We start from the raw sequence: 16149 nt of genomic DNA on the forward strand, positions 1-16149 counted from the left end.
GTGCGACAGCGAATTCAAAAGGGCGTATCCGCTTGCTTTTGGTAACGGCCGATTGTGTCTTCCCCAGTTGGAGAATTCTGGCGACCCCCTCGACTTCGCCAATGCTCGCAAGTTGACGTACTGGGAGTGTGTGTACTACCTGATCGTAACAATGTCCACTGTGGGTTATGGTGACGTATACTGTCAGACAACACTGGGACAAGTCTTCATAGTACTCTTCATACTGGTTGGCTTGGTGAGTACCACCATCGACGTCGTCTTGCCCGCCGTTTGTTCTTTTTTATACTATGTACTCAGCAATATGAGAATATTGCTTGAATTTTTTCCTTTTTTTTTTTGCGGTTAGATCTGTTCGGCTACCTTTTCTGCTCGTGAAATGTATCGCTAATAGATGTGAGATGTGCGTAATTTCTAAAAGTGAAACTTGCTTTTTTTTACGCAACAGGAAATCGTTCACTTAGGTTTAACCTTTTTGGAAGTGCAATATATTTTTCGAGTGTGGAAAACAATTTTCCAAGTTCCGAAAAGTATTTCTGTGGTTGGTTTTGGAACCCGATATTATCCTTCTTTTTCAAAGGTTGTGTAGTATATACCAAAAGTAATTTCTTGGCAGCTGATTGATCAATATAAGATAAAGTCACCAGAAATTAAAAAAACATAACAGGATTTAATTCACGACGTTTCGGCTGGAGGACCAGCCTTTTTCGAGTGTCAATCGTTAAAGGCTGGTTCTCCACCCGTCAATCGAAAAAGGCTGGTCCTCCAGCCGAAACGTCGTGACTTAAATACTGTTATGATTTCAATTTCTGGTGAAGTTATCGTTTATATATATATTGGCATCGTATACTTTTACATATGCTACCTGAACTTAGAACGCAAGATTCCGTAGTCATGGAAGGGGACAGATACGTAGAAAACTTTTTGAGACATTTTTCTAGGGTTGTTTAGTAACTAGCTTACGCATACATTGTCGGCAGTTGAAACTGCATTCATTATCGCTTACTTGTGTAGCTGTTTTCTCTTGTCACACTACCGTCTTTACGTTCTCCTAGATAGATTTTTTTAAGGAACTTCTGAGATCTCAGTGGCAACGTAGATGTGGTGCATCATTGAGCGTAAACAGAGCACTTGAGTAGTTACTTGATTTGATCCTGTACGCAAAAGTTTAAAGAAATGCATTTTAAGGTAGAAGTTTGAAAGGCGGACTGTTTGATGTGTCGTAAGCCGTCAGTCACCCCGCATATTATCCTTGTAATTATAAATTTTATGGTTATTCGTAAGATTATTTAAACTGCATAGTTTGTAGATGTGTACCGCGAGTATGTTTTCTCTCGCATTTATCTTGTGACCTTTCTTTTTACTACTGGTATGCCTAGCATCCGATTTCACCCACATTTCACAGGTTGCTAGCATGGAAGGCTTTTGAAGTCTTGGAGTCACTGGAAGTGCTTGTTGAGATGCGGTCATGTCAAGCTTGGAAAGGGGGGCGGGGGTGAAGAGGAAGAGTTGTAGCTTAGAAAGTGATTTCATATAGTTTCATTTTGACATTTAGCTGTCACAGTGAAATTGTGTGTGGAGTCTGATGCTAACCACTTCTGGCTCCTGTCTTTCTCTGCAGTTTATCAATTTGCAACTGTACCCTGCCTATGTTATTGTATCTCATTTTAACTTAGTAACTTAAGCGCAGGTGTACGTCAACATACGTTTTCGTAAAATCAGCCGTCTCAGAGCCCGCATCGAGGTCTGGGCGTTATGGCAACAAAGTCTTTTTTTTTATTTCTGTGCATCTCAGTCTTCTTTCTTTAAAGTGGACATTGCACAAGCAGCCGTCTTATGCACACGTGTCTTGTTACCAATGGAATAGCGTACGACCAGTGTTTGTAGCGAACGCCGTAGAGTCTCAGCCAACGTTTCCAATGACTCCCTGCTGCTGGCAGTGCTTCGGTAAGCGCAGTTTTCAACGTGTGCTTTGGTCTCGGGGCAGCGCCACTTGTGCAGGACAATCACGTGCACCCTGCGAGCAGTGAAAAGTGATTGCAGCATTCGGCCGCCGCCCCACGTGGCGGCCAGCTGGCTTGGCGCGGAGTGCTCTTTTCAGGTGCATTGTGTAGGAGCCGAAGAGAGCGCTTCGAGACGGGGGAAATTTGTATAGGCGTGTGTCATGATGAGCGTCGCACAATCTATAGCGACCACTTGTTTGTTTGTTTTTTGTTGTGTTTTTTTCTTTCTCTTTTTCTATTCTCGTAGGCCGTGTTTGCCAGTTGCATTCCTGAGATTCTAGAGTTGATAGGGACTAGGCCCAAATATGGCGGCGAGTACAGGCGGGAGCATGGGAAAAGGTACAGTGTGGGTGACCACGGTGTTGTGCCGTACACCTATCGGCAGGCCTCATGCGACGTGTGACGTGTGGCTCACGTTTGGTTTCTTCCTGCCACCGTTTGTTTTCTCTCTTTTTTTTCCTGTTCTGTTGTTGTTTTCTTTGGCCGTCGTCCTGCGTCGTTCGTCGTCAGTATTGTGCCTCTCTCTCTCTCTAATGCATGCCTTGTTGCCCTGCACGGCTTAGTGGTTGGTTGCTGGCCAGAAAGCGTTCATCGTTGCGAGCCGCATCTGGTGTCGTCACTTTGCACATTGGGCTGTGTGGCACGCTGCCCGCGGGGAGGCCAACACGCTCGCGGCGGCCGTAGAGTCCGGGCCTCCTGTGTCCCCTGGGCGCCGGCTTAATTACGCCCCGCTCCGCGCGGCCAACGTCCCCCCCTGGATATAGTTGTTCTCTGGCGCACGTACCCACGAGCAGCGAACCTTTCGAGCGGTCTTTAGCGCCATAATTTCGCCACTGGCTACGAGTTCGAAGGCCTGTCCACGTTTCCTCCTTGAGCTGAATCAACTGAATGCTTGTTTGCGCTTTAGTGAATAAAAATTAAATGTAGAAAAGAAAAACGATTCCTGAGGTAAACGAGCGTGCTTGAAAGTCGATTTTCTTAACGTAAGAAATTTTTTTTTTTCGTGAAAAATTATGCGTTTTTCGCCTGTAATGTGGAGAATTTGTGCTCCATCACGACTGCGGTTACTTGTAGAAATCGTCCGGTGCAGAATAGGGGTGTCAGCCCCTAGACTCTAGCTTTCCTTCTCCTGAGCAAGCTTGTCTTGAGAGACACTTGTTCTAGCACAGATTGGCAATGTTACTGGTCAGTTGGTTATCCATGGGCTTCACCTGATGTTTCTGACCACTCATGTAAAAGGCAGTGTTATTGCAATACGGAAATTTAGAGCCCATCATCAGGTAATGGTACTCAGACGGAAGAGTGCGCAGAAGACCAAGATTTCAGACAGTCAGAAATAGCGATAAAAACAACACATTCATTGCAGATTTCCTCGCCTTTACTGTCCAGGAGAAACGCATCTCCATCCCTTACGCAATCCGTGAATGCCTCCTCCATCCTTTCTTGGGCTGAGCAGATCCAGGGTGCTTCTTTCCCTCCTTCTATAAAACCAGCAGCAGGCGGTTAGAGGTATCGCCATTTCGTACGCGAAGCAGCTAACCAATCAGGTTTTCCGTCTGTGCTAATAACGACCCTGATCTACAATGGGGTCTTTTAAGGAGAGCTCAGTTCAGCTTAGCGAGTTGTGCGGGGTATGATTCCCTTCCAAATTTATCGCGCATGCTGGCTCTTCCACGCTGGAATCAAAATGCCCTTGCTTGTGCTGGCTATATAAGCATCTGTGTGTCACTTGCGCGAGCAGCTCTGTCTGCTCGTATTTTTTTTCCCTATCTTTTTCCCCCATTTTTTTTCTTTTTGCTCAAACCGGCTTTTTATTTTTCTTTTGCGGTTAGGCAGTTCAGAGCAGGACAGGAACCAAGGAGTATTTGTGGGTTCAGTGCATTGCCATCACGGACAGGCGTTGCCTGGTGCTGGTTGAGTGCCTCTTTCGCTCTCTCTCTCTCTTTCTCCTTCCTGTCTTTCCCTCATCTCTCCCCGTCTTTCCCTCTCTTTTTTCCTCCTCTTGCTGTCCGGCTGTTGTGATAGGCCGTGTTCGCTAGCTGTATACCGGAGATCATAGACCTAATTGGTTCAAGGCCAAAGTACGGTGGAACATTCAAGTCAGAAAGAGGACGAAGGTAACGTGTATTTTGTGGCACTGGTAGAAATGTAGTTTCTCTCTATTTCTCTAACCCTACTTCGTAGTGGTTTTTCATTTTTCCGACTGCCGAATTTCCCCTGCATGGTCTATGAGCACCCTGACAATCGGACCCTCCCTGGAGTCCGTTATAATCCTACAGGCATCGCTAACGCCTCTCATGGCGGCCCGTTTCTTTTTTTTCCCCGGCCGCTAGCAACTAGGAGGATCGAAATTGAGCATGCTATTTGGTTAAAGACGTGCAAGAACTCTCATTCACCTTGCCATTTACGCAGCCCGGCGTTACTTAGCTAACATAGCTTTTTTAACTGCATGTTTTTTTAAGGCGCCATTAGAGCTAGCAAAAGAGTGGAGTTGTAGCCACGTCGACTGGCCCAGCGTCGAGCCGTGCGAGTCTCGGCCTTCTGACAGCGCCGTGGAAGCTTGAAGAGCGGAACACGTAGTGTCCACTTGGAAGCATGCTGTTCCGCTGGTTTAGGGAACGTGCCGTTGCGCAGAGCAGGACGCATTCCAGATGGCATCGCCCATGTTTAGGACAAGCGCAGGAATCGCTGCTGAAAGCACACTACTGCCTCGACTACGTAGAGCCAACGTAGAGGCGTTAATCCTCGCGCACGTTCAGGACCCCTCTAGTCCCCGCGATACTCGTAGTTGCTGCTCGCTGCATGTCCTCCTTCTCCGCATGCTGGCATGGTATTTTTGTTATTAGACACAACGAAGGGCAACGTTGCATGTTTGGTGCTTTGGCCTCCGTTAGCTCTAAGTGTGTGGTGGCATCAAATGATATTTCATGTACCAGGCTGTGTGTGCCATCCGCAGCAGGCTGTACAAGATGCTGCCTGGGCCAGTTTGCTGTTGGCTTTGAAAATTGCCTGCTGTCTGTGGTGCCTCCTGTGAACTCACTGATGTCACTTACCTGCTGTGAACTTTGTGTCGCGATTACTTGTGTAGAAATATGTTCTAGCGCGAACACTAAGCAGAGTCCGCTATGTTTCTTTTAGTACCTTCCTACAGGCACCTTGAAGGTTAAGTTTAATTACTGCGCAATTATTTTGCACAGCATAGTAGAGCCACGGGAACGTGATCGGACGGCAGTGTTTAAGAACAGGCCTAAAGCTGTAGGAATAGGTTTAATTATCATCTAGGGTATCTTTACTGTTTCCAATGTCTTCCTGAGCTGCAGGCAAAAGTTAGCTTACATAATTTTCGCCCGTGGGGTCTTTTAAAAATTCCTTGTCTATGTCTTCGCGAGGCGGAAAGTTGTTGAGTGTGTGACTGTCACTTCAATGAAGTTCGACTTGTTACTCATATCACAGTTAGACCGTGAGCTCTCTTTTTCTTGTTTTACTGCCATTTCGTTAATTTCTGTAGTTCCTTTCAGGAGTGTAACTCTAGACATACAAAATAATGAGTCCACGTCAAGCAACATTAATGAACACGCTCACAGGGAGAGGGGAACTTACGTCAGTTTGCGTAGATATTTTTGACGCGTCGAGAATTATTCGCAGTTTGCAGTGCATGAGTTCTCTGACGGTTTTCGGGAAATTGGCACCTTTTACACGGAGGCCACTGTTTTTGCTTGCAGGCACATTGTGGTTTGCGGGCACATCACCTACGAATCTGTGTCCCACTTCCTGAAAGATTTCCTCCATGAGGATCGAGAAGATGTAGATGTAGAGGTAGTTTTTTTACACAGGTAAGTTTTGACCTTTCATATTTAGCTCCTCGTCCTTCGGGTGGCCTTAGTCGCCGAACTGACTGAAATTGTGATGACTCCCGCATGGCTTAAAGCTGCCACGTTCTCCACACGCATTAGGTTGCTAAACGGTTCTGACGCCCTAAGTTATGTTTTCTTTTTTTTTTCTTCTATATAAACAAATTTGAGTCTTCATCATATTTTAACATTGATCCTTTCATAATAAAATAAACATAACCTCGCTGTAGTAAAACGAGTTTTTTGGGAAAGTTGGTTGGTTAACATAGACATAACTGCAGCGCGAAAAAAACAACCACACAGGGAAGAAAACTGTCACGACAGGCACTCACGTGACTGCAGCGTTTGTTCTTGTCTGGAGTTTTTTCTTCCCTGTGTGGTTGTTTTTTTCGCGCTGCAGTTATGTCTAAGATAACCACGCTTGTCGCGAATGATTTTCGTACAGACGATACGTTCAGCGAACGAGCTGCGAAGAGTTGAAACTAAATAATATCAGTAGGCATGCGTGTATAGATACTTTTCACTCCGAAAGGATAGCGAATGAGATAAATTTCTATTGAAGTGCCTTTCGAATGGACGCTAAAACTTTGCGGTCGCACTGGCAGCGTGGCACAAGGGAAATTCATTGTACCAAGTAGCGCAGAAAACAGGCTTGGATACTCAACTTAAAATAACACCCAAAAGCTCGTTCACGTTAGAATCGGAAAGAAATCAGCAGCCACTGGAACTTTGCTCTTCTGTCACTCCGGAAAAAAGACAAAAAAACTTCAGGGGTTTCGGAATCGTTGTCCCGTTAAATAAGCATGGCCGTTGAAAGACGGCGTCGTTTAGTAAATTCTCCATAGACCATCTTGTTTAAATGTCGAACATGTTGAGTGATCCAGGAGTTGAAAAATACTAATGGTTACGTATCCCCCTGAACGCGGACGCCCTGCTCATTACTGAGTAAAAGCGCTAATGCGCCGCCGGCAAATGGCACCAGAGCCTAAAAGAGACGTGTCCATCTGGTGACTTTCGCAACTGTAGCCGCAAAGAATCGCTGGTGGGCTTCGCAACTTCCGTGATTAAGAAATACTACTTGACAGTCTCATAATTAGTGTTTGCTGTGAGAAAAAAAAAACATTACCGACGTCTGTGTCACTGCCTCCGCGCAAAAACGAGCGTGACAAATACGATAGAAAGGCAAAGCGACTGCGTCACTGCCCGCCAGGTACAAATAGAAAACGCACAAATTTTGTCACTTCAGACATCTTTTGCACAATTCTTTTTCTTTCTATGCGTGTGATTTCCCGGACGCGAATTGCCTGCTGTGATCGCATCGCGTGTTAGCTGACACTGTTGATGCGCTCACTTTTTCGCTTGCAGAAAACCTCCAGACCTCGAGTTGGAAGGTCTGATAAAAAGGCATTTTACAACAGTGGAGTTCTTTCAAGGCAGCGTCATGAATCCAATTGACTTGCAACGAGTCAAGGTATATGGCACCTTTTGCGTCACATCTTTGTCTAACCAACAAGTGACGCGGCTTCCGCGATGTTAAGCAAACGCAGCTCTCTGCCTTGTAGACTATTCGGTGGCCAGGGCGGGCGGGCTGACTGGCTGTCCGCCGCCTTATTCGCAGGTCCACGAGGCAGATGCATGTTTGGTGCTGGCAAACAAGTACTGTCAGGACCCGGACGCAGAGGACGCTGCCAACATCATGAGAGTGATCTCCATTAAAAACTATTCTGATGACATCAGGGTCATCATTCAGCTGATGCAGTATCACAACAAGGTGCGTGGTTGATCGGGCTTCGCGTCCATTGCATCAGACTGTCGGGAAAATGGAGCCTTTGTCAAAAGCACAGAGCCATGCCGTATGGCTCGCTTCGTACCAGCAGCGTTCCAGATCTACTTTAAGATGAGCGGTGTGCACGGTCGTGCTCACCCTTCCAAAACGTAGAACTTCGACGGGCGCCACAAGAGCCCAGCTACACGACTTAGAAGCGAATCCATTGAACTCTTTACTTTTGACAAAGGCTGTACCTGTTTGCACGCAGTTGTTAATTGCTTGGTGTACAGACTGCAATGAGGCTACGCCGGCTAGGCGCCCTAACCGGGGAAGTTTCTCCGAGTTGTCTGGCGCTGTAGGCTGTCGCGGTGCCGTCTACCCAGCAACGCTGTTATCAGAGCACGTTACCGTCCGCGAACATAATCAGACCAAAAAATATATATATTTCAAAGTCACAAAACACAAATGCAGTGCTGAGGATTGCAGGCAAAAAGCCATCTAGAGGCCTGGCCAGTCCTGCATAGTGTGCACGTGGCAGAGTAGCGGTGATAAATCCACCACGAACAAAGAAAAGGAAAGAAGGTCAAAAATAAAACACTGAAAATTTCTACAAACGGGTTTTATGATAAAAATCTCTTCCTACAACTAAGAGTAGTTGGCAGTGTGTAGTGTACATTTGTCGTCTGTAAGTTGTGCGAGTGTGAGGTACTATCGAAAGATCATTTTTTGTGTGTCAAGTTCTTCGTTATATGTATTGTTATTTTATTGTGAAGGTTCGGTATCACGCAATAACTGTGCTACTGTATCTGTCACCAGCAAACATTTGAAAGACTGGACGATCGGTTTTGTGCGGGCGTCAAATCTAGCCTTGGTAATTGTAGCCTTGGTAATTGTACGGGCCCCGTTTTCCGTAAGAATACTATATACGTAAGAATTCATTTGCAGTGCTCCAAATTAAGAAACAATTACTTAACGAGGAAAGGAAAACAGAATTATAGGTCTGCAACTTCTCTGAGTCAAAAGAAAGTATTGTAGTGATACCAAGCTCTCAGTGCTTGAGAGTTTGGAGCAAATTAGGTTACTATGCGAGTTCCACGATGTACCGTCACGAGAAATGACTTCAGGGCTCTTCATGTCGCTTAGGTTTAAGTTAAAATACGTCATCTTATTCTGAGGGGGAAATAATACTGCTTTCGCATTGGACGCGTTAATTCATCCAACTGTTGCAGTGCAAGTAGAGTTGTGAGCAATACGAGAGGGAACAAAGCTTTTGTGCAAAATTTCAGATGTTCTATTTACTTGGCCACTAAATTTGAACGCGAACTTTGGATACCATAGGCAACGAGAAAAACCAGTTATGAAACAAAAAATTGTGCTTGTCACACATAATTATGGGGCAATCCATAAATGAATACTCAAACTTTGTTTCCTCTCATATTGTCAACGACTGCACTTGCTGAAAACAAAAACTGGTATCGTAAGCACATACCATGCAGGTAACTTTATCCATTTAACTATATCATTGACGTATATCTTAAATAATAAAGGTCCGAGAATCCTGCCACATGAAATGCCTGCCTTGATTGTTTTAAATCCACATCTGAAATTATTAATCTGTACTTGCTTGTGGCAATTACTAAGGGAACTTTGCAAAAGGATTAAGAAACTGGCACGGAATCCGTACAATTAAAGTTTTTTTTTAGTTCGATTAATGTGATGGTCAACAAATATTGCCAGCGGGAATCGTTCGTGCGTACATGCTTCCCAAATCAATTACTTTTGCGGAAGTGGTGCACTTTCTCTTGAGGTTTTCTTTTTCAGTGAAATACAAAACAAGACAGGTAATGTTACATTTCGATTAATTAGAAAATATTCATTTTTTATGAAATAGTTTTTCAGTGCATTTAAGAAAATGGGGATTCACATTGGCAGGTAGTTATGCAAACGATTCCGCTCCCTCGCTTTGAACATGATAGGAGCTTTAGTGACCTTCAGCCTTTCGAAGAATGCGCCTGGCAAAAGCATCAAACTAATTAGGTGCGTTAAAATAGGATTTATGATGTAAGGGCTTGCTTGATGCTTGATGTAAGTGTCCCGCAGTTACTGGCGATGAGGAAGTACTGTCGCGTTCACCGAGCTCCATTAAGTGCATTGAACACTGGTCATGAATGCTTTAAAGTCTGAAACTAAGTAATCATTGAAAGCAGTGGATAGCTGCTCACCCGCGACTGTTGTTTTATCTGTTGTTTTGCCTACGGGATGTTGGTTGAGCCTTAGCTGGGTTTTATCGCAGCATTTACATCACTTCCACAGTACATCGAACTTTTTTACTGCGCTGGCGCTAAAGGTTGTCAAAGTAACGAATCTAGCTTTTAGGCAGCAGAATGTGTGGTTTATTTTTAAACACTTTGCTTCTTTTTTTTTTTCATTTTGACGACACGCTCAAAGAAAATATTTTTATCCCTTAGTCCTTTACACATTCAGCATTAATCTAGGCTTTGCGTGCCCGGCGCGGTTCCTTCTTTTCTATGCAGGGAAAACATTGGGAATAAGTTCTTTTAAACTGCTCAGTGACCGTTTTCTACCTCATATCAGCACATTGGCTGTGTAGGGCAGATTCCCGTCCTACTGACGATAAAGCATTTCCGAACTGCCGTAGATTGCTATCATTTAAGCTTCAATATCTAGCAACAGTTTTTTGCAGCTTGAAATCAATTATTAATACTCAGAAATTCTGGACATGCGCTTTTTTCAGCGTGAAGTTGGCTATGAACGCAATTTTTTCACATATCGTAACATTCTACTATAACAATCAAAGTATCCGTAGATCTCCCCTCTGGAGGCTTGTAGTTTTTTGTTATCAACGTTTTTGTTATCGTCAAAAACGTTCCCCATCGGCTTCTCTAGCAGCATTATCTACTCGATGCGAGCGAATGACAAACTTTAAAAGAAAGATTTTGCTACGCATCGGGAAATTGGACTATGACTTTCAACATTTCCATAAGAGTATCCGACGATATTCCACTGTTGCCTGACAATTAAAATTGATGTCCAAGAATCCTGGACGTGTGCAACCATGAAGCCGAAATATGGGAGAATGGTCACTTTCGCTAATATCCAAGGCCTCCAAGCCACCTTTTGGTCACCTTTTTTATGAAAATATCAAATTCGACGTATTTAATTACGTGCAAGTCGCTTGTTTTACGACATTAGTGGAAACATTAGTTTCTAGTAGTTTGTAAAGTTCAACTCATCTCGGCGTGACAGTTAAGGAGATCATATTAAAATCGCCTCCTGAGATTAGGTCATAATCGTTGTGATTAATTCTACCAAAATAAGAGTCCAGTAAATAAAAAAAAATACCTTCCTTGTCGGCGATCAGTTCATGACAGGGGTAACGCCCGGATTTCTTTTTGCGATTAATATTTCAAAATCGTCTGTAACTTTTGAGAAAGAATTAATCGGTTCACAGTCTAAAGCACCCTTTAACAACAAGAGTATGGCACCACCCTTCTTGTTGCTACGATTTAAGCAGTGCGATGTGCAGCCTGCTACATCGAGAACTTCGGATACGTTCGTAGTACTATGCCACTAAACATATAACCACGAAAAACAGCGTATGAGTGTCTTCACAAGCTCGCTTGTCGTCTGTAGTTGGATGACTTTCCTGAAAGGATGACCTTGAATGACTTCCCTGAAACCTCACTGAAACAATTCATATGCTTCCCGCTTTGAAATGCGCTGCTCATCTGCGGTGTAATGGCGAACTTATTTCTTTTTTTTTTTTTTTGCGTTTTCCTTTCACCGCATCGAAAGCGGAGCGCACGCGAAGTGGGTCTTCGTTCCGGGTCTCCGAAGCCAGGCCTTATGTGACTCCAATTAACCGAAACCTCGAAAGTGTGGCGGCGTCAGTTAGCCATCCGGGCGGACTAAAAACGCGAAGGGCGCTCCCGTGTAGGGAACCCAGAAAACTGCTCCTCGTCGATCGCGAAGAGACACTGGGCGCGTTGTCGCGCTTCGCGTGCTAGCGGGCTATTGAGAGCCGTTATTGACCCCCTGCCCCTAACCCTTTGCAGCCTCGAGCTATTCGTTGAAACAACCTTGAACTGCGAGTTCCCCTTTAAATGCTGAAGTTATGATTAAATGGCGTCGTCTGTGCAATCCGTCAGTTTTGAGTCGGCTCTCAGAGACCGCTCATAGCTGTTTGCTCGTCAGTTGAATCGTTGCTCAAAGTTGGAGCTTATTCCGGAACAGGATTCGTGGCATCAAAATTATTTATGTTGATTCGTTTCTTGAGTTTTGAGTCCAACACAGTCCCGACTGAAGTTGTTACCGAGCGGCGGAAGATTCCTGGAAGAACTGCCCGTTCTTGGCGCACTAAACTACTGCGCGTATCCTCCGTCGTGGTGAGCATTAGCAGCCATTACTAAGGCAGGGTAGATGGTCTCAGGACTCCGGGTCGCCGACGTCTGAGTGAGAATGCGAAAGCGCTACTACTTGTTCCCTCCGTGGAAAAGGTAATGGTTCATTGTGGTGAGTGGGCACGCTTGTTTTCATCTGCCCACCCGACAGGCTTACTTGCTGAACATCCCCAGCTGGAACTGGAAGCGGGGAGACGACGTGATCTGCGTGTCGGAGCTGAAACTTGGCTTTATTGCACAAAGCTGCCTGGCCCCCGGTTTTTCAACCATGATGGCCAACCTGTTTGCTATGAGATCCTACAAAACGGTGGGTTGTCGGACATTCTTCATGCGCTTGTCGACTTTGTCAAAAATGTAACAAAATACACTCCACTCTAGAGTTCGATGTTTCTCAGAGATTACATCACAATAAAGAGTGCTTTTCATTTCTTTTCTTTTCCGAAGCTCTGATTCTGAAAGTGCGTAGTATGTGCTGACAAGGCTGAGACCTTTCTTTTTTTTATGTCACAGTGCTTTCAATTTATCCCTTGAGGTTGGCGGTTTCTCGCCACAAAAAAAAAAAAGACGTCACAAATACTGCTGTTACGTATCTTTATATGTTCACATAAATTTCCTGCTGTTTTTGCCAATGCTATTTTTTTAACCTGAAACGCTTGCCAGCGAACTGTTTTTGAAGTGTCATGAGCTTCAGCCGCTTTAATGTGTTGTCCTGTTTTTTTGCGATGTCGATTCCAGGAAGTCAGCTTCTTCAAGAAAATATTTGGTGTGAGTGAGTGAGGCGGTGTTAGCTGGGTGTTAGCAATGGTGCTAGCGTAGATGACATGGTTTGGATGTAGTTATAGAAGTGAATGCTGTCTTGGTGGAATAGTGTAGTGCCTTTTGGTGGGTGTAGAAATAGAGTCGCCGCCAACTCTCTTGGGCGGACTCGTACGGTTTTTAAGTAATGTACGAGCGGGGGGTTTTCGGTGCACGCTTTTCGCGGCCCATTGCGCGGCAGTTCTGGATCTGGAGGCGTTTGCGCTGGTGTGCTTCCGCTGCTTTCTTCCCCCCCCCCCCCCCCTCCTCCTCCGTGTCCCTACCCCTTCCTCCACTTTCTACCCTACGCATCCTGGCAGCTGAGACATTTAACGAAGAGGTGCAGCCCGCTCTAGTTCCGCAAAGTTTGTATGCAAAACGCTTCGGGAAATGCTGCCTAAAACTAATTTTACCTGTGTGGACGGACAGGCTGATAAAACAAACAAAAAAACACTAGAGGTAAAAAAAGGGGCGGGTAGGGGGAAGGAATCGGAGGCCTTCTGAGAACAGTTGTTCAAATATGTACGTTTTGCATAGCACAGTTACTAAAAATTTTCTCATATTCCTGTTTTTCAGTCTCCTGACATGCCTGCATGGCAAAACGATTATCTGTGCGGCACGGGAATGGAGATGTACACCGAGAGCTTATCCGCCTCTTTTACAGGCATGACCTTTCCTCAGGCAGCAGAGTAAGCGCGCATGACTCGTTTTGTCTTTCCGGCGTAAGCGTCGTCGGCGCCAGTTGCGAAATACGCGTGTAGGTTGCAACAAGGCGCGTTGCAGTTGACAGCAGCTGTTTTGTTCCCACAGTGCATATAGGAAGGCAGGTTGACTTGACAGAGTGTAGCGGCGCAGCAGGAAGGAGTTTTTCTCTTCGTAAAAAGCGGCGTTAACCTGACCGTTTAAATTTGAGCTCTTGTATTTATTTCGGTTTCGTAGTGATTTAGTTTTTCGCTTTTGTCAATTACCCATACTTGACGTATGTTAAGTTGTGTCAGCTTTGTTTACTAAGTTTAACGTGTCATATTTACATTCGCGTATCAGTATTTCAGTGGTCTTGACCAGGCTGATGATGTTTAGTGCTGCTGACTTTCGATTGTTTGACCCTGTTTTACAGAAATGTGTTTTTTTCTTTTCCAGGCTTTGCTTTGTGAAATTAAAACTGCTACTTTTGGCCATTGAGGTGGCCGTTGATGATGGCGCAGATTCCAAGATAGCCATCAATCCGAAGAAGAAAATTAAGATTACTCTTAACACTCAGGGGTTTTTTATTGCTCAGTCTGCAGACGAAGTGAAAAGGTAACGCATGCTAGTTTCTTCGTGGTTCTCCTTCGCCTGCCCTCTCTCATCGCTGGCTTCACCCAGGGCCTGGTTCTACTGCAAAAACTGCCACGAAGACATCAAGGATGAAAAGCTCATCAAAAAGTGCAAGTGCAAGAATCGTAAGTGTTTTGAAATGCCGGCCCAGCTTTCTACCGGCGCGCCGTTAACGTGCGCCGGCGACCTGGCGCGGAGAAAGCTTTCGCGTGCTTCGTGAGTCTCTGTGTGTTGCTGAGCGGCTAAGTGTTGCTTAGTGGCGCCGTGACTGCGAAGCTCATTTGGCTAGCGGCAGTGTTACAGCTATATGTGTCTGAAACCGGTCCCCTGTAGGCTGAGTGTTGAAGCGTCGCTTTCTGTTGTGGCAGTGAATGGACAGCCAGGAGTCTAATTGTCATCCCCTGCTTTGTGTGAGCTTTTTGTACGACCACACTTCGCTGTGCTTCAGCTGTCACGAGTGGCAGGGACTGCCTTGGCAAAACCGCTTTATGCACCGCCACACTTCAGAGCTGAGAACACACTGAATCTGCTCTTCTACCCTTGACATGAAATGCTTGCTTGTCGCTTCATGCATTGTGCACCATGTTTTTTTACTTTGAAAAGGCAAAAGTATGTATTCCACGCTCAACGCACGTAGTGTGTGAGCGCATTTCTTATTTAGATTTTTTTCGTTGCGTCGCGGTCGTTGAAATTGGCAATAACTTTGTGGAGATTTTCTTTCTTCGTTTTTAGACAGACGGCGACAGTGAAACAAGCTTTCAAATTTTGTGGAACCGAAAGAGGACCGCTAATGTGGAGTGTATTGTACCGCCGTTTCTCACTGACTTCCAATGCCACAGATGACGCAGAATTTCCACTTCTCTTGCTCAAGGCTGTAACCTCGGTTATTTGCATCCTCGCATATAGTTCCAAACTTTTGACGGAATTTTAATGAACCAGCTGCTCATTTTCACGGGAGTTCGCAAAACCGTGGCGCCGTGTTTGTTATTGGCGCATGTTATTAGTCAAGAACGAATGCCTATATTACGCCAATTGCTTAAAAGCTTGGTAATCAATTTCAAAACACGCCGACTTTTCCTATAAGTATGCGCTCATATTTGTGAACTTTTCACTGAAAATGGTTTACACGAAATAGAACGACCTAGGGCAATAAAAATAGTAAGCGCAGTTATCCGTAACAAAATATTCCAGGCTTTAAATACGCACGGCATCTTGGGTGCTGCTACTTGCTTGTGCTTTAGAGACTATGCTATTAAAGAGGTCGTGCAGTAGAGAACTGACGCCTCTGATGCGATTCACGCCATAGCTGTTTGCGGTGGCATCTAGATTGTGTTCAAGGGATTAGACATGTGGTTGCAGACATTTTCTCGACTGAATCTCGTAGCATTTTCTTGCACGTTCTTGCGTAGCACAGATTAGATTACGTAGTTTTCGAGAAAAAGAATAAAACTAAATTCGTAACGTTGTTTCGCAAAAAAAAAACTAACGTCTGATGCTTAGCAGACTGGGAAAAGCAAAAAGCCCGTTCCTTCTCTTGCCACCAAGCTGCCGTGGAAAGCATTTTTACCCTGTATTACCATCACGCAGCGAGTAGTTGTTCACTTTAGTGATTTCTAGTTAGATGATTGCACCGTTTGTTTGTTTGTTTGTTTGTTTTTGATCTAGTGCAGAATGTTTCCTGAATAATGTAATGAAATTGTGTTTCTCAATAAACGCTGTTCATAAAAAAGCGCTCCAGGATGAATAACCTGCTTGGAGGCAAGAACTGAGCCTGCAGCCTTGAACTGCGAAACCTGTATTATATATTGAATGTGACTTGTGCATCACTACGACAGACCTTTAATTCGTTTTGTTTTTACAGCTCGTTAACTTGACTGTTCACTGATAGGAAGCATGTCTACAGTTACGCACCTACAGTGCATCATTTCTTTCGTACAATAGCCAGCCACGAGTTTGGCCTACGAAGGCGCGTGGCATTACCGACCGCCTTTTTAAAA

The 16149-nt window shown here is 44.8% G+C and overlaps 1 protein-coding gene across 3 annotated transcripts in view; it reads left to right on the forward strand.

The window, feature by feature from the left end:
* slo (calcium-activated potassium channel slo) overlaps positions 1 to 16149 on the forward strand; it is a 159252-nt gene that overhangs the window by 110972 nt on the left and 32131 nt on the right. For 2 of the 3 annotated variants that reach the window (XM_089581987.1, XM_089581986.1), the window contains 9 exons: positions 68 to 235; positions 2248 to 2339; positions 5723 to 5833; positions 7217 to 7322; positions 7470 to 7622; positions 12192 to 12347; positions 13412 to 13524; positions 13976 to 14134; positions 14201 to 14277. In XM_089581987.1, coding sequence (XP_089438113.1) covers positions 68 to 235; positions 2248 to 2339; positions 5723 to 5833; positions 7217 to 7322; positions 7470 to 7622; positions 12192 to 12347; positions 13412 to 13524; positions 13976 to 14134; positions 14201 to 14277 — 1135 coding nt within the window. Of the gene's footprint in view, positions 1 to 67; positions 236 to 2247; positions 2340 to 4025; positions 4118 to 5722; positions 5834 to 7216; positions 7323 to 7469; positions 7623 to 12191; positions 12348 to 13411; positions 13525 to 13975; positions 14135 to 14200; positions 14278 to 16149 lie in introns of all 3 variants that reach the window. The other variant, XM_089581985.1, reaches the window with a different exon arrangement.

This window comes from Amblyomma mixtum, chromosome 3, assembly GCF_055824585.1.
Source record: "Amblyomma mixtum isolate Tamu chromosome 3, ASM5582458v1, whole genome shotgun sequence".
In the NCBI taxonomy this organism is placed as follows: Eukaryota; Metazoa; Arthropoda; class Arachnida; order Ixodida; family Ixodidae; genus Amblyomma; species Amblyomma mixtum.